Source organism: Onthophagus taurus, chromosome 11 (assembly GCF_036711975.1).
Source record: "Onthophagus taurus isolate NC chromosome 11, IU_Otau_3.0, whole genome shotgun sequence".
NCBI lineage: Eukaryota > Metazoa > Arthropoda > Insecta > Coleoptera > Scarabaeidae > Onthophagus > Onthophagus taurus.
Window position 1 is genome coordinate 14,163,312 of NC_091976.1, and position 22,456 is coordinate 14,185,767.

At 35.4% G+C, this 22,456-nt stretch overlaps 2 protein-coding genes across 3 annotated transcripts in view; one reads left to right on the plus strand and one right to left on the minus strand.

Moving 5' to 3' along the window:
• LOC111420589 (Protein tyrosine phosphatase 10D) overlaps positions 1–22,456 on the plus strand; it is a 68,549-nt gene that overhangs the window by 28,134 nt on the left and 17,959 nt on the right. For both annotated transcript variants that reach the window (XM_071200536.1, XM_071200537.1), the window contains exons 3-6: positions 1,352–1,639; positions 1,694–1,888; positions 7,743–8,645; positions 8,722–8,991. In XM_071200536.1, coding sequence (XP_071056637.1) covers positions 1,352–1,639; positions 1,694–1,888; positions 7,743–8,645; positions 8,722–8,991 — 1,656 coding nt within the window. The remainder of the gene's footprint in view (positions 1–1,351; positions 1,640–1,693; positions 1,889–7,742; positions 8,646–8,721; positions 8,992–22,456) is intronic.
• On the minus strand, positions 11,821–17,663 carry LOC111429052 (uncharacterized). The gene has a single exon (XM_023064841.2). The coding sequence runs from the start codon at positions 17,241–17,243 to the stop codon at positions 12,105–12,107; it is 5,139 nt and encodes a 1,712-aa protein (XP_022920609.2). The 5' UTR covers positions 17,244–17,663; the 3' UTR covers positions 11,821–12,104.

A 22,456-nucleotide genomic window follows, 5' to 3' on the forward strand; every position in this document is an offset into this window, starting at 1 on the left:
TTAGAAAGATAAAATTTGGCAAACTGTGCAATGTTATCATGAGAAATCGTTTAAGATCGCATTTGAAAATATGCAATGCTATACAGCAGTGGTGTCCATAACGTCGATCGCCAACAAAATCATGAATCTGAAATATCTATATCTGGGCCTATCTGAGAGCAAAAAAAGGATACTTTTAAAATGTAAAAAAAAAAATTAAACTCTTCGGTCGATCTTGGCAAGACATTTATATAAAAAGTCGATCTTGATCAAAAATTAGTGGACACCACTGCTATACAGGTTATTCATAAAGGTTATTAAAACTTTTTGATTTTGTCGTAAACCCTTTAATTTTCCAACTGACGATTTATTAGCTGTGGAGAACTATTAAACCGATACGTGATTAAAAAGTAATTAATTTAAACAATGTTGAATTTGATTCTAGCTCTCCTATTTAATATTTTTAAATATGTCCAGTAGACATTCCTGTTGATATGCGTAAATTTTTACATTAGGTCAACCTAAATTTTTCATGTTTGTTTGAATAACTTCCAAGATTTTGCATCCCATTCGTAGACTTTCTAGTAAATTTCTTGTCTCACTAGGATGACTACTATCCTGGTATACTACTCTAGCTTGCTCTTTATATTAAATTGGATTCAGTAATAAAAAAATGTAATCGTTTCACTTCGTTAGTTTTCCAATATTTTCGCCTTACAAGTTACAATCAAAGGTCGTGCAGGAATTTGGTTGTGATGTTCGTCATTTTTGATGAGAACATTGGGAAAAGCATTGTTTAGTCATCTTTGGTAGCTTGACTACTATTTTATTTCGTATTATTTCGTTGTTGTATATTTTGGTCTCGATTACAGTCCCTATAATTTGCTAAAAAAATTACCGGCCTAGTATGTGCGAATTGAATCACTTTTATTTTGCGCAATTTGTAGCTACGTGTTTTTTTATCATGTATTAACCCTTTAACTGCTAATATGATTATCATTTTTCACAGAAATGCAATCTATCGACCACCAGTGAACAAATTTCTCGGCACAAATAATAAATAAATTACAATTTTTTGAATGCTTGAATAAATACTATCTCAACTGTGTTAATTTTTAATACAGATAATATCAAACTAAAATTATTTACTTAAAAATTTCGAAACGTTGCTAACACCTTTTTTCTTTTTTTTTAAGCGTAAACAAAATTTCTTTTCATTATTATAAATATGTTTGAACAACAAAGCACTTAAGCAGTTATTAAATTTCAAGGAAAACTTGTTTTTACTTTAAAGTTTTTAAACGATTTGCACGGTTAATATAACTTGCGTTACCAATAAAAAATGTTTAACATATTTTTTTTGTATTTTCAGTTCCCGATCCACCATCAAACCTCTCCGTTTTAGTAAAAAACGGTAAATCGGCTACGATATCATGGAATCCACCCGTTTACGGAAGTTACTCAAACTTCAAATTGAAACTGATCGCACTTTCGAAAACGGAACATCAAACTGACCAGACCTCGTTGCTATTTAAGGACATCGAATCGTCACCATATGTGGTTGAAGATCTCACTCCGGGGGCCACATACCAAATCTATGCCTTTACGGTTTTCGAAAACAAAGAGAGTGCTGCTTATACAACTAGAAATTTTACAACCAGTAATAAAAAAAATTTAATTTACATTTTTACTTTTTAAAATTATCTTTTTTTAGAACCAAATACGCCAGGAAAATTTATTGTTTGGTTCAGAAACGAGACCACATTATTAGTTTTATGGCAACCACCATATCCTCCGGCAATTTATACCCATTACAGAGCTTCAATTAATCCACCGGATGCTTTAGAGAATGTGATTCTAGTTGAAAAAGAAGGTGAACCCCCTGGACCAGCTCAAGCTGCTTTCAAAGGTAAATTTTAATCGGTCTGCATACATTTTAATGCGATATTAATGCAACCAATGCATACATTTTAACGCAAATTGCTATGTTTATTTGGATTTATTTAGTTCTATATCTGGATTAATAAACGTTTATGGTTATGCAAGATTGAATTCAAAAATGCATGTCTATAATTTGAAAAAACTAAGTTTAACAACGATGTTTATTGAATTAAAAAAAATTTTATGTCACATTAATTCTTCATTAAATTCGTTCTTGAGATACGATATTTTAAATTTCTCTTCTTAAAATCTACTTAACAATCAAATATGTTGAATGGGGTTTTAGAAATAATAACTACTACGTTTATTGAAGTTAAGAAATTTTTTTATGGCACTTTGACTGATTTTAATCTCTTGTAATATGGTACCCTTACAACAAGTTCAGAAGTGTACTTTCTTAGCATAAAGTCTGGTTTCCTACTTTCTTTTTTGTCTTATTTTCTATAAAAATTTTTGCAATATATGCATTAATATCTTTGTTGAGTACTGTACATGAGCTTCATTTCGTGAAATATGTATTTGACCTTTACTGGCCAATATATATTTTCCAAGCTGTACTTACGTATAGTTAGGCGTTTTTTCCGATTTTATGACTCAGAAAAAGACTGTATATTATTTCATTATTAGAATCTGCGCTTTAATACAAGTTAAACCATATGTAATACTTGACCGCTCGAGAGAAAAAATGGAATGTTCCGGCTACCTACATTGTGTTGTGTAAAGTTATGTGAAGGATAGTTGCATGGAATATGAGGTTGTAATGTACAAAACAAACAGGGATGACCACAGGGTTCCAGCTTTTAACTAGTACTTATGACTAGTACTTGTGGCTGTATGCAAAGAATGAGTGGTTTGCGAGAGTGTGGGATGTACTACGACAGGGTAGACCTCGAGCAGACTTACGCCCATCACCAGGTCATACTTATCTTGGACGTTTCAGTTGAGAAGATCGAAAAAAGTGGAATAAAGCGTGGAAGGAATGTAAAGAATGGGCTGAAGAGTGTATGAACGAGCTAAGAAAGTGAAGGAGCCGGCGCTTACGACCGGCGTCGGCAATGTGAAAATGATGATTGCATTGAAATATTTGGGACTGATGTTAGGTTCGGCCTTATTGTTGGAGCATGTGAGGTACGTGAGAGGGAAGGTAGCATTGATAGTGGGAAGGATGGCTGTGATTGCAGTTAAGAGGTGGACTGCGAGAGGAAGGTTGAAGAAATTACTTGTTGAGACCGTGGTGATGCCGACGATAATGTATGGAGCGCAAGCGTGTTGTGTTAAGTCATCTGATAGTAGAATGATTAAAGGGTTAAATGTGGCGCAGAGACCCTGTTGTGAGGGAGGATGTCTAATTTTGGTAAAAGACGGCAAAAAGTTTATTGAGAGGCCGGATCTAAGCGTCTTATCAATAGAGAAACATATTAAGATATCTGCCATTGAATCACAAAAAGAAATCATTATTATTGGTATATAGCGCTCTCCAAGCGGCGATTCCAGGGTATTCTTCGAAAGATTTCAGGACTTACTGCTTCTTAATGCTAATTTAGAAGGTTTTCATTCTGGGTGACTTCAATATTAATGTACAGGCGTATAAAAACTACGAAGTGACTTTATTACAAGATTTATTAGAAAGTCACAATTTACATTGTGTCTTTTATGAGACATCAAGAGAAACCGCAACAACTAAGTCATGTATAGACAACATCATTACCAATTGGAACGAAGAACAATACGACAGAGAAACGTTGAATCTTCACGTGTCCGATCATTATGCCAAATTATTAAAATTGCGTAACAAGAACAATAAAGCTGAAACGACAAAGAAATAATTAAAAGACGTAAGTGATTCAAATGCTTACCATTTTGCTACAGATAAGTCACAGTATTTCTTTTCTGAAAATGTGGGAAACACACCAGCTGCAACGTTCTTTGCCTACTACACCCACCTCATAAACATCTTCAACAAGTACTGCCCTGAAAAAGAAAATCTATCAACACAAACTAAAGACAAAATGGACAAAATGAACAAAGTTGAAATCCTGGGGATTATTGCACAGCAAACAAAGACGAAGGAGGCATATGAAATTTACACGAAATACAAAAATGAATTAAGAGAGCTAATAAAGTACGAAAAACAGTACAGCAGAATTTGCAATACAGCTAGCAGAAAACAAACAGACAAATGTGTGGCAGATAATACATAGGGTAATAAATGCACCAAAACAACGGAGACCAATTCATCCATAACATCCTAGGGATACAGCGATTATTTGCAAAATATTTGCAGCAAAGTTGATCTCTATAAGGGAAACAACTATATGAACGCTTTACAAATACGAAACAAGGGTTCTTGTTTCCTATGACCGACAGACATTACAGAGGTGAAAGAAGTAGTTAAAGGATTTAAATCGAAAACCACGGAGGACATATATAGAATGTCAGTGGCTTTTAAGAAAACCATAGATGGCCTTTCCGCTCAGTTGGTGTACCTCATTAATATGTGCCTCAAACAAGGAGTATTTCCAAGAACTCAAGGTGGTTAAAATCATCCCAATTTATAAAAAAGGCGATACAGATAAGGCGGAAAACTTCAGACCAATCTGTATTTTACCAGCAATTTCGAATGTTTTTGAATGTATTATGTTAGTATGTTTGACCTGAATATCAACACGGGTATCGTAAGGAAAGATCCGTAGACACAGCAGTACACGAGACTGTCAACAAAATATTAGCAGCGATAGACGAAAAGAAATTTGTAGAATTGGTAGGAGTCGATCTGTCGAAGGCATTTGACAGCGTTAATCACACATTGCTTTTGGATAAGTTGTTTTATTACGGGATATGTGGCGTAGCCTTTGATATTTTAAATTCCTACTGGGCAGCTAGGAAACAAATCGTAGTGATTAATGGTAGGAAATCGAATTCAATCATCTATGTAAATGATATGCTGTATGCTTTGCATCATGCGAACCTTTGCCTCTACGCGGATGACACCACCATCGTTTCAAGTGGAGAATCGCCAGAAGATCTTCAAAATAACACTTGCAAATCGATGCACAATGCTAAACAATGGCTGCAAGGCAATGGCCTAACATTAAACGAGGAAAAGACGCAAAAAATCATGTTTAATAGAGGACATGAGAAGGAAGAATGTAAATCAATAAAATTTTTGGGGTTAAATATAGATGAGGAACTCAAGTGGTCTATTCACGTAGAGAACACTGCAAAAAAGTTAAACGGGGCAATTTACTACATAAGAAGAATCAGAACTATTAGTACCTTTGAAGCTACTAAACTTACATATTATGGTAACTTTCACAGCTGAACATCCTTTTCTGGGGAATGTCTTCGGCTGCAGAACGAATTTTCCTACTGCAAAAGCAAGCAGTGCGTGCACTTTTCAATCTGAAAAGCATAGAAAGTTGCAAAGAAGATTTTACTAAATATAAGATATTTACCATAACCTCTGTATTTATCTTCATTTGTATAACAGCCACCAGAAAGAAACTTTATTTTACACTCAATAAATTATTATTATTATTATACATGGATTGTATAAAAGGAAAAAACAGCTACAATCGATAAGCTTGGGGATGGAATGAATAATAAGGAAGGGGGATAATAGGCACAGATGTAAGGTGTCTCATATTGTCTGTAAGGCGACAATATGACAGCAGTGGGTACAAAATGGGTAGGAAAGTGGAATTGGAATGACATTGTAAAAAGAAAGTAGGGATGAGGAGAGCGGGTAAGGTTTTAAGGTCGAGGGTTGTGGAAGGTTATGTGAAGAGGGTGTGCGTTTAGAAGTGTGTGTATGGGAGGGAGGAGGTCAAAGATGTTAGAGAGGGATGGAAGAGTAGCTGGATGAAATCGGATAAAAGGTAGAAAGGTGTGTAGCTTTATGAAGGATTTAGTTGATGACTTGAGATGCTCTATTCAATGTATATTTGAGAAGGTTTCGACTGAAGGAAACGACAGGGGTATATATGTATGGGGTGAATAAGGACAGTCTGTACCACATTGTGCAGGAATGACCGCATTATTGGGAGGTTGGAGAGGAGGTTAGGAGGAAGACAGAGAGAATGCAAAGGAGAGTTGATGACAGCGATTTGGATGATTGGAACTAGTGGGCGGCAGGAGTTATGTTTGATTACAATGAAGGAATACTGCAAGTGGGTGGATGCAGGGGGTCCCTTTATGAGGGCTTAATAGTCTAGGCATTATAATGGAGTGGGACTATGGTCTTAATGTTAGTGGTTTTTAGCGCGTTAGCTAGTTATGGAGTTTGGATCAGAAACGTTTATTGGTTAGCTAGGTTTTAAGACAGTATTATATTTTTTCTTTATGTTTTTCTTAGCTTATTTTTATTTTCTGGTATTGATTTAGTTTAAGTTAGCGGGTAAATTGTGAGTATAGGTGTAGGGATTATATTTCATTTCATTACATTATTTTTTCGTTTTATAATGTAGTTAGGTAGGTTTTATGTGTTGTATTTGAGTTAATATGGAATGGTGTTGAAATAAAGTCAGGCTTACTCGCTGGTTCATGGTAGATGGAGGTAGTGAGTTGCCTTAAGGTTGGTTTCGGCGGTTAGGTGAAGAAAAAGGTGCATGCCAAAAGGCAGGTCGGTCATCATGTTTTATGCATGGTAACGGTAATATTAGTGTACGTCATATTTGATGTTCGTCAAGGGAAGGTCATACAGGACAATATGTTAAGCTTGTTGAAGAATATGTTGGCAATCTCTGGTGTGATAAACACAACGCCAACTCTAGCAATGAATATTCTGCTTGGCCTATCTCCTTTGCATTTGCATATAGAGAAAGTGGCTAGAACTACCATTTATAGATTTAAGCAATATGCTCAAAACTGTTCGACAAGTCCTACCAATGGGCTGCGGAAGACATTACGATACTGTGCTATCAATTTACGTCAGATTTGGGGCGATCAGTTGGTGTATCATTTGTGATAGCCAAACGTAGGATTGGACTGTGGGCTGAAGAGGGACCTCGCCTAGTGTGGATCAGTTCTCCTGGAATGAGACATGCTAAGGTGTTTATTAACATCGCATCCGTCAACCCGGGAATATTTTAGGACTTGCTCATAGCAGCATTAAAGTTCTAATGGGCGTCTTTAATAGGCACTGCCGATTAAAAGCACACCTCAACTTGTTGGGTCTAGCCGACGATGTTGAATGCCAACCATGTGCGGAGGACGAGGAGGCGGTTGAGCATGTTTTATGCCACTGCCCTGCTGTTAATCGTATCAAGATTTTCGATTGTTGGGTGGCTGTTTATCTTCCCAAAGGATCTGAATGACTTTTCACCGAGCAAGGTATTAATATTCGTTAAGAGCATTGAACTGCTCCGTAAAGTTATCTATCGAGGTACAATAGATTCTTAGGGTCGCGGTGCCAGGTTGGTTGATCCACCTACCCGATATATAATCTATATAATGAAATGTAAGCTTGTTGACGCATTTCTCTATCGTATAACATGGCTATAAAATTTATACAGGTTGTATATTTTAAATCCTTTGCTAGTATACTAGCATTACATAACTGCAACCGCGCCCCCTTTGTCTAGATTTTTTCCATTGGCCAATAGTTCACAATACTAGTTTATTTTCTTTTATTCAAACTCCCCGAGCTTCTGTGCGTGATAGTAAATTTCTTATGTAGTTAGACCACTTCAGTTAGCCACCCTATATACGTAAAAAAGTGAGAAAAGTAAAGCTAAAATAATTTAATACATGATTATGAATTAATATAACTAATAGTAGTAATATATTAGTATAACTAATTTTATGAATCATTCATTTTATAGGTTTAGTTCCTGGTCGAGCCTACAACATTTCCGTGCAAACAATGTCTGAAGATGAAGTTTCTTTACCAACAACCGCGCAGTATTTAACCGTACCTCTAAGAGTCTCAAATATGACAGTTTTAAATAACTCGATTACGTCTTATTCATTCGTCGTAAAATGGGATCCTCCAAAAGGAAAATGTGAATTTGATAAGTACCAAGTTCAAATAAGTAATTCTACAAAAAAATTTGTTCCTGTTATGATTCAAAAGAACGAACCATTAATTTACAAAACGAAGGAAGTTTTGTATCCGGGAATGACGTATACTTTTTTGGTTAAATCTGTATCCGGAAAAGTTTCTTCGTGGCCGTTAAACACGGATGTAACGTTAAAGCCACTTCCTGTTACGAATCTTCGGTCATCAATTACGGACTATGGTCAATTTATGAGATGGGATCCCAATCCGGAGAGTTTTCAAGAAGAATACATTGTTTCTTATCATGAAGTTGAAAGTTCTTTAGCTGATAGTAGTACTGTTCGAATAAATTCAACAAGGATTAGTTTGGATACTTTGTTATTACCTGGAAGAAATTATTCAGTTGCTGTGCAAGCAGCGTCAAAAAAAGTTGAATCAAATGAAAGTCATTTATTTATTTTAACAAAACCAAGTGCGCCAGTCATTGAAGTACTTAAACCAGTTGGAGATGGTTTAAATATAAGTTGGAAATCGGATGTTGTTTCATTACAGGATAAATACGAAGTACATTGGATAAGAAATGATACGAATGAGAAACATAATAAAACTACAGTAGACTCACACTTATTTATAACAGGACTGTATCCGGGGGCTGGGTATATTGTTAAAGTTTTTGCTGTCTCACATAATTTACAAAGTGAACCACATGAATATTTTCAACCAGTTTGTAAGTATTATTCAAAATTTTTTTGATTTACCTTGCATTTTTTTGTTTACCATTTATCTAAATCAAACATTTTTAGTTCCGCGTTCACCAAAAAGTATGGTTATTGAAAAAACAACGACAAACTCGGTAATCGTTCAGTGGCAAAAACCTTCGCATAGTTTGGTGTCGGAGTTTTCAATAAGATATAGAACAAATTCTGATGGTACTTGGGTTAAATTACCGGCTGTAGAAAATACGGAAGCTGAAGTTACAGATATGACTGCAGGAGAATTATACACAATTCAAGTTAATACTGTTAGCTATGGTTTGGAAAGTAATGATTCTCAACAACTTAATCACACAGTTCGTAAGTAATTATTTTTCGTTGTGCCAGAATTTCAAGTTCTACCAGATTTGGTTATTATCTTTGTCTAAATGCAATTATTTCTAAATAATGTTTAATTCTTTATTAAAACAAAATTATGTAACAATAACAATAGTTTACAAGAAAAATCTCGAAGACTGTGATATTGTTTTTATAGCGTAGAATCTTAAGCTGATTCTCAACTTCATCACTTTTTCTTCATCCCGTCCAGAGTTCGGGATATTTCCAAAAATCTGGAAAATTGTAAATTAAAAAACATACTAACGGTTCATGTTCTAGGCCAACATTTTGAGGTATTGATGACATAAATCGGACTCCCAGTTGTTTTGCTACAGCCTAAAACAACTCAACAAAATCCAATTTTTTTTGCATTTTTTTACACTTCATCGAACTGTAACAAAAAAATTTATATATGTATGAACAAATAAGTTAAGGGGCTTAAGGGGCCTGTCCACGGTCATGGATAAAGGGGCTTATCCATGGTCAAGCATGCTCGTCATGCATGCTGTTCATGCCGTTTCTTATACTAAAGAAACCATCTCATGCAGCCCCATCCACGGTCAATCTTGCATGATAGCTTGCGATGCTCGTCATACATGCATGACCGTGGACAGGTCCCTTTAGCTATTCTATCCTGTAGAACATTTAATTTTATAAATATCGACGCATTGAATACCATGGTAGAACGTATTTTACTCGAGATATCGTTAATTTGCGAGAATCGTGCAAAATTTCATTTTTTGCCATTTTAACTGTATTGTTAAAACATTATTACGAACAATTTTTTTTTAATAAAGTGGTGTTTTAGTTCTTCTAGGCACTACGTATAAACATTAAATTCACTGAAATAAATATTATTTTATCTGTTCTAAGTAATGTTGAACATGAAGCATATCAAGTAATTAAAACTTATGGCAGCCGCTGCTAGATGACATTTCTCCACTGTCACTTTTACTCATAACTTTTTTTTACTCTTTCACTGGATTGTATTAATTGGTCAGAAGGATTTGGGTTTGGCAGAGTTTCACTATGTGAACTTAAGTTTTTGGCTGATCTTACAAACGTTACCAAACTTTTCTTTGTCTTTTTGTTTATACCGTCTAGGTTTATATTATAGATTATATTACAGGTTTATATGACCGACTTATCTAGAACTTATCTGGAATCACATTTTATGTTTAATATATAGTACTTTACTTATTGTTAGTATAGTGTGGGATATGATTAGTTTTTTACACAACAATTTTTGTTTGTTTTGGACCATTTTTGTATGTTTTTGGGTCGGTTTCTCCGATTACACTTCAGAGATAATCTCTCAGCATCCCTGTAACCTTGATAACGTCTTCATTAAATCTTGATCGTCACTTTCTGCTCCAAGATTGCTTGAAAAAAAATCTAAGTGCAAATGGAGAAAATGTATTTTGAACAACATATTTGCATTTATGGCAATTGAAATTATTGTATAATTATTATATGAAATTATTTTGCGACAATTCTCATCTTTATGGTTTCCTAAAAATCCATGGACGGTTTGTTTGAAGCTAATCCACGCCGTTGCTTCTTTTGTTGCTAATGTTGACATAAATTCGTTATTAATTTTCTTATTTAAGGGCCAACAAAATATCTTCTTTTAGCCTTCTTTTAGTTTATCGCACCATAGTTGTGGAAAGAGCTCGGTAAGATATTTAAATGCTGGCCCCAATCCCCTCTGGATTTTGATGTTTTCACAAAGTTTCTTATCAACCACAGTTTGATGTATAGTGGAGGCAATATTACAGATTCTGGTCTCACCAGAGGCTTGTTTAAGACATTGAAAGCATCAGTAATGTTCTGTTTGTAATACGCGACGGTAACAAAAGCTCTAACAGTACTCAAGCGTGTGCTGTAATGAGACTCCTTACAGCATCCGATGCTGTAATGAGATTTTAGTAACATTTTATGGAACTAGTTCAAGTTGGTGACATTGGGTCATTAATTTTTCTAGTTGTCAATGTGACAATTTTTGTCTATGGATGTTTAAACACGTTCTTAGCATCGAATATAAGGTCCACAATGATGAGGACATTGAACACTGAGCAATTTCTCTTATTTTGGGAGATGTACATGATACATTTTTTTCAGGTGAATACATTTTGTGTTTTGACAGTTTCTAATTGTCAATTCAAATTTCTATTTTGAAGTGTTTCGGTGTTACCAACTGCTGCATACCTATTTCCCTACATTGTCAAAATTTATTTTATTTTTGTAAAAAAAAAAGGATAAAAACGCGAATTACAAAAAAATAGCATAAAAAACACGTTTCATAAGACTTAAAGCACTCATTCATTAAAAAACTCGTGGCTTCGCCACTCGTTTTTCAACTTGAATTCGTGCATTTCAAGCGTGTCTTACGAAACTTGTTTTTTTAATATACTATTACAAGGCTATTCTTTGCACACATAATTATGCTCTTTCGCTCGACTATCCCAGAAGCAAAGAAAACAGCAATATTTTGTAAAATCGCCTTGTAAGCCAGTAAGCACAGCAACTACCTCAAAATCATAGAAATGTAAGTCAATACTTAAAAAGTAAAAGTTAGTAAATTTCTTCGTCTGCGGCAATTACCTTTAAATCTGCACAAACTTTCCATTGAAATGCGTTGTACTGAATTAAACTCAAAACCTCTGATATGCGCACATATGTTTCTTTAACATTGACGGCATAAACAAGTGGAATAGTTGTAAGTATGTTATTATAAAGTAAAGCTGCTTTAAGACTGTTTTTAGAGTTTTTAGTTTCGATAAACAGTTACACGTTTATAGGGTGTGTTTGGGTGTCTTCAAAAACACTAAATAAAAACTTGTGGACTGTATACAAACTGGAAACTTTATTGAGTAAAGAAATCAATACGTAAATAATTTAATCTTAAAATACAACTGTCTTCGCCAGTGGCCGAATTGCTACTCCTTTTCTAACGGTTCTTTCCACCCAAGTCGACCCTACGCGTCCCGCCGTCGCCCTAAACTCGACGCCAATGTCCATGTGGGCGATGAGATCATCACAACACAAAACTTTAACGTACATGCCCCCAGCCTTAAACGACTTGAGTCGTTTAACTATTCTTGTTCAATTGGAAGAGGACACAATTTGTTGCACGGACGCAGCACAATACCCGTCACTGTTTTCACCTCTGCCACTCGATGCACCCCATCTCTACCAGGAATGAGCCTGACGATGCGACCCAATCGCCAATCCAAAGGAGCAGTCCCGTCATTCTTGAGCAGAACCAAAGCCCCCTGTTGTATCTGGGAATCGTTGCCTCCCCATTTAGTTCGTTGCTGAAGTTGACCCAGAAAATCCCGCTTCCATCTTGACCAGAAATGTTGTCGGTATTGCTCTACTTGCTGATAAATCGTGAGCCTGTTTTGAGAAATATTCTGCAAGTCAGCCTCCAAGGTGGAAGTCAATGGACGTCCAATGAGTAAATGAGCCGGTGTTAAGGGTGTCAAGTCATCAGGATCATTCGAAAGGGGAGTGAGAGGACGCGAGTTAAGGATTGCTTCTATTTGCACGAGTAAAGTAGTAAACTCCTCAAACGTTAAGTGATTATTATTTAAAACTCTCTTTAAATGGTGTTTGGTCGATTTCACACCCGCTTCCCACAAACCTCCAAAATTTGGTGCGTATGGTGGTCCGAAATGCCAATTAATACCTTGATCATTTGTAAAAGTTTCTATCTCATCAATGTTCGCCTTAACTAAATTTGTTAATTCTTTCAATTCTCTTTGAGCACCAACGAAGTTGGTCCCATTATCAGAATAAAAATGCAAAGGTTTACCTCTGCGCGCAACGAATCTTTTTAAAGCCAATAAAAAATTATTTGTCGTAAGGTCACTAACGAGTTCCAAGTGAATGCATTTTGTTGCAAAACATATAAATAAGCTAACATAGGCTTTTCGTAACCTGGAACCACGTCCCCTTTTTTCTCTTATCATAAAAGGACCCGCGTAGTCGATGCCCGTTATGTAGAATGGAAAAGCTGCGATCGTTCTTGTCTTTGGTAAATTTCCCATAACAGGTTGGACAGCTTTTGCTCTGAATCTATGACATTTGATACATTCACGCACCACCTGCTTTGCAATATTAGGTCCAGAAATTGGCCAAAATTTCTCTCTTACAGAATAAAGTAGTTGTTGAGGACCAACATGAAGTAATTTTTTATGTTCACGAATAAACAGTAGTTTTGTTAACCAATGTCTTGCTGGTAATATAATTGGATGTCGCTTATCATACTCCAAATTTGCATACGTCAAACGCCCTCCAACACGCAGTAAACCAATTTTATCCACAAAAGGATTTAAACTCAGCAACTTGTGATGTTTTTCCAACGATTTCCCTTGAATCAGCATACCGATTTCTTGCCCAAAGGCCTCAGCTTGAGTAATCTTTATCAAAATTACCATCGCTTGTTCCAATTCTTCTAAGGTAAGTACACCTGTTATTCTTTTTTCTTTAGCCACTTTACAATTGGTTATAAAGCGCTGTAAGTATGCAACACATCCCTGTAATCGGTTCAGATTAGAAAATCTTTCAAACGGGAATTCAAATGATTCAACAACCGAAGTAACACATGACTTAATTTCAGGTAATGTATTTGTAGCATAATCTTTGTGTTTTTTAGGCCAGACAGTTTCAGGCTGTAACAACCATTCAGGACCGTGCCACCAAAGAAATGCATCCTTTAGAGCTACCGGGGATACCCCTCTAGATAACAAATCTGCCGGGTTTTCTCCCGTAGGTACATAACGCCACGCTAACACGTCAGTTTTCTCTTGAATTTCCGCAACTCTGTTTCGTATGAATGGCTTCAAAATACTTGTCGAAGCATTTATCCATCCCAACACAACTTGCGAATCCGTCCAATATGTACAACATTTGATCTGCAATCTTAAGGACTCAATTACTTTTTGTGCCAACTTTGCTGAGATGTAGGCTGCACACAATTCTAATCGGGGTATAGTCATCGATTTAATTGGAGCCACTTTTCCTTTAGCGCATAAAAGTTTGCACCTTTTGTTTCCTTTCCCATCTATCGACAACAAATACGCACATGCCCCATATGCAACTTCAGATGCATCTGAAAACATATGTAGTTCGACAACTTTGCTTTCGGGTAACATTACATGTCGTTGGATTCTTAGCTTATTCAAAACAGATACGTCTGACATCAATCTATTCCATTGTCTGTGCAACTCTTCAGAGACTGGTTGATCCCATTCTAGCCTTTCTCGCCACAATTTTTGTAACATAATCTTTGCCAAAATGGTACATGGATTGAGCAATCCCAAAGGATCAAATATTTTTGCTGTATATGACAGCATTAAACGTTTTGTGACAGTATTTTTCAATTCACATTCTATTTTATAAAGTAAAACATCTTCAAAACTTGACCACATCAATCCCAAAGTTGACTTACATTCGTCTCCTCCCAATACCAAATTTGTTCGCTCTTGTTCTGATTTATCAGCCTCTAGCGCTTCCAAAAGGTCTTTTGAATTGGATCTCCATTTTCGGAGCGGAAAACAACCTGACATTAGGATCATGGATATGCGTCTACACAAAAATAAACCTTTTTCATCGGTTTCACAACCACTCAACAGATCATCCACATAGAAATCTCTCGCTATTATTTCCGACAACTCTGGTGCCGCTGCCTTACACTCTTCTGACAATTCTTTCAAACAGCGTATTGCCAGGAATGGTGCCGATGCCGTACCATAAGTAACCGTTTTCAAAGTATAAGCAACTAGCTCATGATCAGGACCAGCACGCCAAAGAATTCTTTGCAAGTTTCGCTGCTGTGGTTCGACTTCTATTTGGCGGTACATCTTTTCAACATCCGCTGTAAATACAACCGTATGTTGACGAAATCTTAACAAAACAGAGAATAACTCATCCTGGATTACTGGCCCTACCATTTGTATGTCATTGAAGGACTGGCCGCTTGAGGTCTTTGCTGAGGCATCAAAGACAACTCGTAATTTTGTGGTTGTACTGTCTTCCTTAAGTACCCCGTGATGAGGCAAATAGTACGCCAATTCTACGTCACCTTTTTCTAAGCATCGTTCCATGTGTCCAAGTTTTTCGTATTCATGTATGAAATCTGAATACATACCTCGCAATGTTTCATTCTTTTGAAGTTTGTTTTCAAGTGCCCGAAATCGCCTTTCTGCATAGTGCCTCGATTCTCCAAGAGAACTTGCATCTCTTCTCAGTGGTATTTGCACCTGAAAACGCCCATCTTCTAAACGCGTTTTTGTTTTTTGAAAAATGTCTTCACACTTTTGATCTTCTTTAGACCATGGTTTTCTTACGGGAACCTCCTCCACTTGAAAAAACCGCTCAAGCTGGTCTTGAATCTCTCCGTAACTAACATTTTTACTAAAGTTACATCTTAACTCATTACCTTTTTGTGAATGTTGCCATTTTCCAGCAACAACCCATCCAAATGCCGTATTCTGAAGAATTGGTTTATTCAGACCTAGCTCTATTCTTCCGTTTTGAATAATATGCCAAAAGGCGTCAGCTCCTATAAGCATATCTACTTGTCTAGCTCTTCCAAAATTCAAATCCGCTAAGATGATGTTTTTTGGAATGTTTAATTCGGAAACATTTATTGCACTTGCGGGCAAGATACCTGTTATCTCAGCAATCACCAAACATGTTAAATTGAGATGAAAATTGGAAAATCGAGATGTTATCTCTACATTTGTTTTCTTTTTTATTTGATTTACATGATTACTCAAACCACTAACCATAACTTGTACATCTGACAGCTTTAGATCTAATTTCCTACACAGACTTTCAGAAATGAAACTCGATTGTGACCCTGAATCCAACAGAGCCCTCACCGCATACACCTTATCATCAGAATCCGTAACATTAACTATAACAGTTGATAACAATGTTTCCCCGTCGAAACTGACATTTTTACTTGTGCAAGAAACAGTCGAATGTTCTTTATCTTTATGAATTAACGTATGATGATTCCCTTTGCATTTTTTGCATGATCCATAAAGCTTACAGTATTTCATCATGTGACCCGCTCGCAAACAGTTGTGACACAAACGATATTTGTGGCACGATTCAAGGCGTTCGGACACAGAAAGATTTTTAAACTTCTCACACTCATGAAGTTTGTGCTCTTTACTACAAAGAATACATTTTCTCCTCTCATAAACATTGTCATTTTCCGAATTCATAGCTACTAAAGCCTTTGTTTTACCATAAACCTCTTTCTCCCTTTTCCCCTCTTGTCTATTAACGTCAAGTTTCTCGATTATATCCGCACGATTTCTCAAAAATTCAAACCAGTCCTCTAAACTAACCGTAATTCGCGATGTTTTATGCTCCTCCCACTTAGCTAATGTTAAATCGTCTAAACCCTTTGATATTAAATGAATTATCAATGTATCCCAATATTCCGTTTTTTGTCCCAGAATGTCCAATGCCCTCAAATGTTTTCCCACTGTATCTATGAGCTGTCTTATTTTCACCGAAGAACCTTTTTTCATTTTTTCAAAGGTAATTAACGATTCTAAATGATTATAAATCAAAATGTTGGTATTGTTGAATCGTTTACATAAAACATCCCATGCAGTTTTATAATTATTGGCAGAAAACTCGATCGATTTTATTACTTGCGCAGCTGTACCATCCAAGGACGCTCTAAGGTAATGGAATTTTTGAATATCCGAAATATTGGCGTTTTCATGAATCAGCGATACGTAAACTTCTCTATATTCAATCCATTGATCAAAATCGCCTTTAAAAGTAGGTAATTTGATTTCCGGTAGCTTTACTGACGTAGGTATCACGTGACCGCTTGAATAATTCGAACCGTTTTCGGGATTCGCGTTACATGGTTTATTTACTGAATTACTGATTTGTGGAGAACCGCTTCTTAACAAACAACGTGCATGACTCAATAACTCGTAATAAGTTTTTTCAAATTCCTCGCGTTCCAGATATTGATCGGTCGGATCTTCCTGCAAAACTTCTAATTGCGTTTGAATCTCATCGTATTCGTTATTTATAGCTTCGAATTTATTTAATCTTTCTATTAATTCCGCAATGGTTTTATCCGATGGCTGACCAGACGACTCAAACTTTTGTAAAAAATTCGAAAAATGCGTGACCTTTGATTTAAACGAACTTCGTTTTCTAATTAACGTTTTTTCGTCGTGTTGCGACATTTTTAAAATCACGAAAGTGCAAATAGGAACGGAAAAACAAAGGAAAAAGGACGACTCACGCTTTATCTGCGATCAAACAGCACTCCGCCGCTGATAACCAGATCCCAGCCACCTGACGATATTGATTCTTCACCAATCTTCCTCTCATGCGGTTCGACTGGACCAAAATGTTTGGGTGTCTTCAAAAACACTAAATAAAAACTTGTGGACTGTATACAAACTGGAAACTTTATTGAGTAAAGAAATCAATACGTAAATAATTTAATCTTAAAATACAACTGTCTTCGCCAGTGGCCGAATTGCTACTCCTTTTCTAACGGTTCTTTCCACCCAAGTCGACCCTACGCGTCCCGCCGTCGCCCTAAACTCGACGCCAATGTCCATGTGGGCGATGAGATCATCACAACACAAAACTTTAACGTACAGGGTGTAAATAATTCCATTGTTGTAAGCGGGATGCCGATATCTCACTATCAATCTTCGCCAACTTCAGATCTCTAGCTAAGTCACTTCGTTCTTTCTGTAACATTTTATGGTGTATTATGGCATCATAGTCTAGATGACATATCTTCACTCTCCCCTTTACTCTGATCACTTTCACTGGATTGCATTAATCGGCCAGGAGGATTTGGTCTTCATAAAGTTTCGCTGTGCAGAATTATCTTGTTGGCTGATCTTACATTAGGATAAACCAAACTTTTCTTTGTTTTTCTTGTTTATGACGTCTAGGTTTATATTACAGAAATAGCAGTCGGAATGATCTGATATCTGTTACCATAACATTGGAAAACCAAACTGTAAATGAGTAGATTCACCCGCCATCCATCTATTCAAAGTCCATGGCTTGTCTAAATTGGTCAAAGCAAACCCAAAATAATGAAAATACTCCTGTTTTATAACAGTTGTTATTGGTCGTCCCGTCATCCCGATAATGTATTGTCCGCAAATAAAACAGAAAAAATCAGGATTGTTCTTGCATCCAAAACTTCTGCTGCTTCTAGCCATTATCAACAAAATTTTTACAACACTTTGTTATTTTCTTAAACGAAAGATCACTGAGGTGTTTCAAGAAGAACTAAATATTATAACAATATATTCTCGAATATATAGAAATGAGAATTTCTTTTGCAAAAAAAAGGTCTAACAGGTAAAAACGCGCGGGTTCTTAAAAACTTTTTCCAAGAATGTTATTGTTTGTTGTATTTCAAAAATACTAATATTGATAAAATAATATTGATTTCAGTGAATGTAATGTTTGTACTTAGTGTCTGGAAGAGTTAAAACAGTTAAAATGGCAAAAAATTAAATTTTGCACGATTCTCGTAAATTAACTATACCTATCTCCACTAAAATACGTTCCACCATGGTATTCAATGCTTCGATATTTAGAGAATTAGATGTTCTACGGCAGCGATTCCTAATTATATTTAACTATGGACTCCCTAAAATCGTTTGTGTTCGCCACGGACCCCTATACTAAATAAAAAAATTAAACTCCTGGACAAATTAATAAACCGTTCGTTTTATACATAAAGGATATATTTTGTTTTATATTTTAACTATTATCACAGGGTACAAAAATAAATAAATTTAAAGTGATCGATGAACTCGCATTTCTTTTGCAAGTTTCTCAAAATTTGGTTGTATCTTTTGCGATAGTTTAACGCGTAAATATTGTTCACAAAGATATGTGGTTGTAAAGGGTATTAAAATTTGCAAAGCTTTGTTCCCTAAATTCGGCGATTCATTGAAAACGTAAGCCCAGAAATCAGATAGGTTTTTTTTTGAAAGCCATTTGAAGGTGTCCATTGGTCACTAAGTCAATAAAATCTTCTTCCTTGACCTCCATATAATAAATTATAATAACGGTATATCTTTGATAATAAACGGATTGCGGAAGGATTCTTTGAAGGTGCTTCTTAGATTTACTAAATGACACATAATTAGTTGTGCTTCCTTATTTGGAAGTGTATTTTTAGACATGTTTAAAAATGTCGACAAGTTTTGAAATGATTCCACATTTCCGCGTTTGAGTCGATTCTCCCATAATTCCAGTTTCAAAATAGTTGCTATAATCTTGTCTTCTAGCTGGAAAAAATTTACATTTACACCATTACACCATTGAAATGTGTACAGATGTCGGATAAGTATGCCAGTTTGATAAGAAATGTAGGAATTATTTAAATTATCTGGGGAAAATTTATCAGAGCGATGGGATTGGAAACGTTGTTCTTCCATTAAGAATACATTGACTTCTTGACGTAATTTCCAAAGTTGACCCAATACTTTTCCCTTCGAAAGCCACCTTACATTTGTATGTATTAACAGTGCATAGTGATCGCTTCCCATTTCCTTGCATAATTGTGAAAAAAGCCGCGTATTCAGCACTCTACTTTTAATAAAATTTATTATTCTGATACACTCATGTAAGACCACTTTTAATTCTGCAGGAATTCTTTTTGTAACCAACGCTTCTCTATGTATAGCACAATGGTACCACTGTACAGATGAAAATACTTGCTTTATTCTCGTCTTCACACCTGTTATTCTTCCGGACATAGCTTTAGCACCGTCTGTGCTTACACCAACACATTTCGCCCAATCGATTTTATTTTTATTGAAAAAAAATATTTAATTTTTCAAAAATTTCTTCTGCAGTGGTGTTAATTAAGAAATCTACAAAGAACAGGTCTTCAAGAACGGCATCGGCATCTTTATGCTTGTGTCTCACACAGCAGAATAAAACTGCCTGACTAGCTACGTCCGTTGCTTCATCCAATTGTATAGCAAACCAAGGTGATACACAAACTCTTTGTATTAATTGATCTTTTATATTTTCTGCTATACTTTGAATTCTTCTTTGTACTGTATTGTTTGACAACGAAATTTGTGTGAAATTATTGCAAACATCATAACTTTTGGTGCTGGTAATATGAAATCTTCAGCAATAATATGAGCTTTACCTTTGTGAGCTATTAGTTGCCACACCTTAAAGGAGGCCATTATGGCTGAATTGTTTGATGCTGGTATGGCAATGTGGGACATGCTTCTTTGAATGTTCTTTACTTGTTGTTTTTTCTTTTTAAAGAAATCCGTGTTTTTTTGCTGAAACTCTGGGTACTTTGTTTCAAAATGGTGTCTTAACTTAGCAGGTTTCATAGAATCATTTACTAAAACCTGGCTGCAAATAACACACTGCGGAAATTCTGTAAAATCAAAGGATAAATATTCTGTATTGACGCTGTATTGACGGACATTCTTCTTGACAGAAAGAGTAGCCGAGTAATTTCGATTAAGTACGGAAAAAAATAGTTTTGTTGTTACTACATTTTAATGTCGAAGGGATCGAAACGTTTTCACCAGTGCCCTCGTTATCATGATTGCTTCTTGTATCACCTAAATAAGTACAGCCACTTACATCTTGATTCCCCGTTTTTTTATAATTTCGGTTCAATCAACGTTCCATTGCTCTATAAAGATAAATAATATTGCAATACTGCTTGCAGAAATTGCTTTCTGTAAAACTGACTTCAAAGTTTTATTACTGAACAGTTTTCGCACTAGTAATAACCGAAAATTTAATAAAAAATAACTAATGTTTTTGGTAGTAATTTTGACTCGAAAATAGAAGAAAACATTTTTTCAGGTCAGCTTTTGTTTTCGATATATTCGACAATTAGTAATTAAATTAATAAACAATAAAGCAGGTAATCTCAACGAAAAAAAACCGTTTGATAAAATTAAAAAGTCATTTCGATTTAAGAGGTTAAAAAATAATTCACTTTAATTATTTTTTTTAGTAAAGAAACAAGAAAAAGATTTTGGTAAAAAAGATAATTTTTTTACTAGAAATATCAGCTACTCTTTGTTTTAACACGTAATTGTTACCCAAAACCCAATTAGAAGAAAATCAAACAAAAGTGGATCTAAAAAAAACGTATTCTTTCATTTCGAGTTAAAACTGATTTTTCTACATGGAATTTGAGTAACGTTGTCTGTTGTTTCATTATTCTGTATAATAAAAAAGTAAAAATGTATTCGCCTTTGTAACATCTACTCACCAAATATTGCTTGAAGAAATGTCAATATTGAATTTGGTTACATAATAATAATAATCTTTATTGTGTTGTAGACAAATCAAAAAAATACAACAACAAACGTCATTTTTACGATTTTACATTTTAAAATCTAAATATTCAGCAACATTATAGGGTTCTACATCGATTAGAAAATTGAACAAATCCTGTTTAAACGTACTAATTCTGGTAATATGTTTTATCGAGTTAGGTAATTCATTATATAATTTTAGGGCCGCATAACCAGTTGAAGTTTCACTAGCAGCTAGGCGATGTCTTGGGTAGCAATAATTAGTCGCGCCTATTTCGAGTTTCGTAATGGTGATTAAATGAGTTTTGTGAAAAAAGACTTTTGTTATTAAACAGAAAAACTAAAATCTCATAAATATATATTGCAGACGCAGTTAACAACCTATTTTTCCTAAAATTGCCTCTACACGATTGTCCGTAACTTAAACCGAGCATGGTGCGTATTATTCTCTTCTGCAACACAAATACGCGACGTAATTCGCTGTTGCCTCCCCAGACTATGATACCAAACCGTATTTGCGAATAGCAACAACCGTAGTAGCATAAATGTATAACGCGATCATTCACCAACTTTTTCATTTGACCTAGAGCGTAGCAAAAACTGCTCAACTTTTTACAGAGTGCATCAATATGCGATTTCCATTTAAGAGTGTCGTCGATAACCACTCCAAGCAAACGTACCCGTTCTTCAGTTGTATATAAAAGATGATTGAAGGTTATAGTATTGGGATAAGAGCTATTTATAGTTTTAAACAGAATAACGTTAGTCTTGTCATGGTTTATAATGAAGTCGTTGGTGGTTAGCCAATTTTCAACAATATTTAACAATTCTGAACCACCAGTAACAATAGATTCAAATGTATCACCATATAATACTAAGCTGGTATCGTCAGCGTAGTTAATAGCGGAGAAGTTTGCATTTACGTGTTCGGTAGCACTGTGTATATCATTTATGTATATCAGGAACAAATAGGACCCAGTATACTGCCCTGCGGTACACCTCAAGACATAGTGGTCTCCCTTGAAATAATTGGAACGCCATTTTCCGTAATTCGCACATTTTGTTTTCTATTACATAGGTACGAAGCAAACCAGTCAAGAGCGATT

Excerpts from the sequence above, each read along its gene's own strand:
- LOC111429052 (XM_023064841.2), bottom strand. The coding sequence starts at position 17,243 with ATGTCGCAACACGACGAAAAAACGTTAATTAGAAAACGAAGTTCGTTT.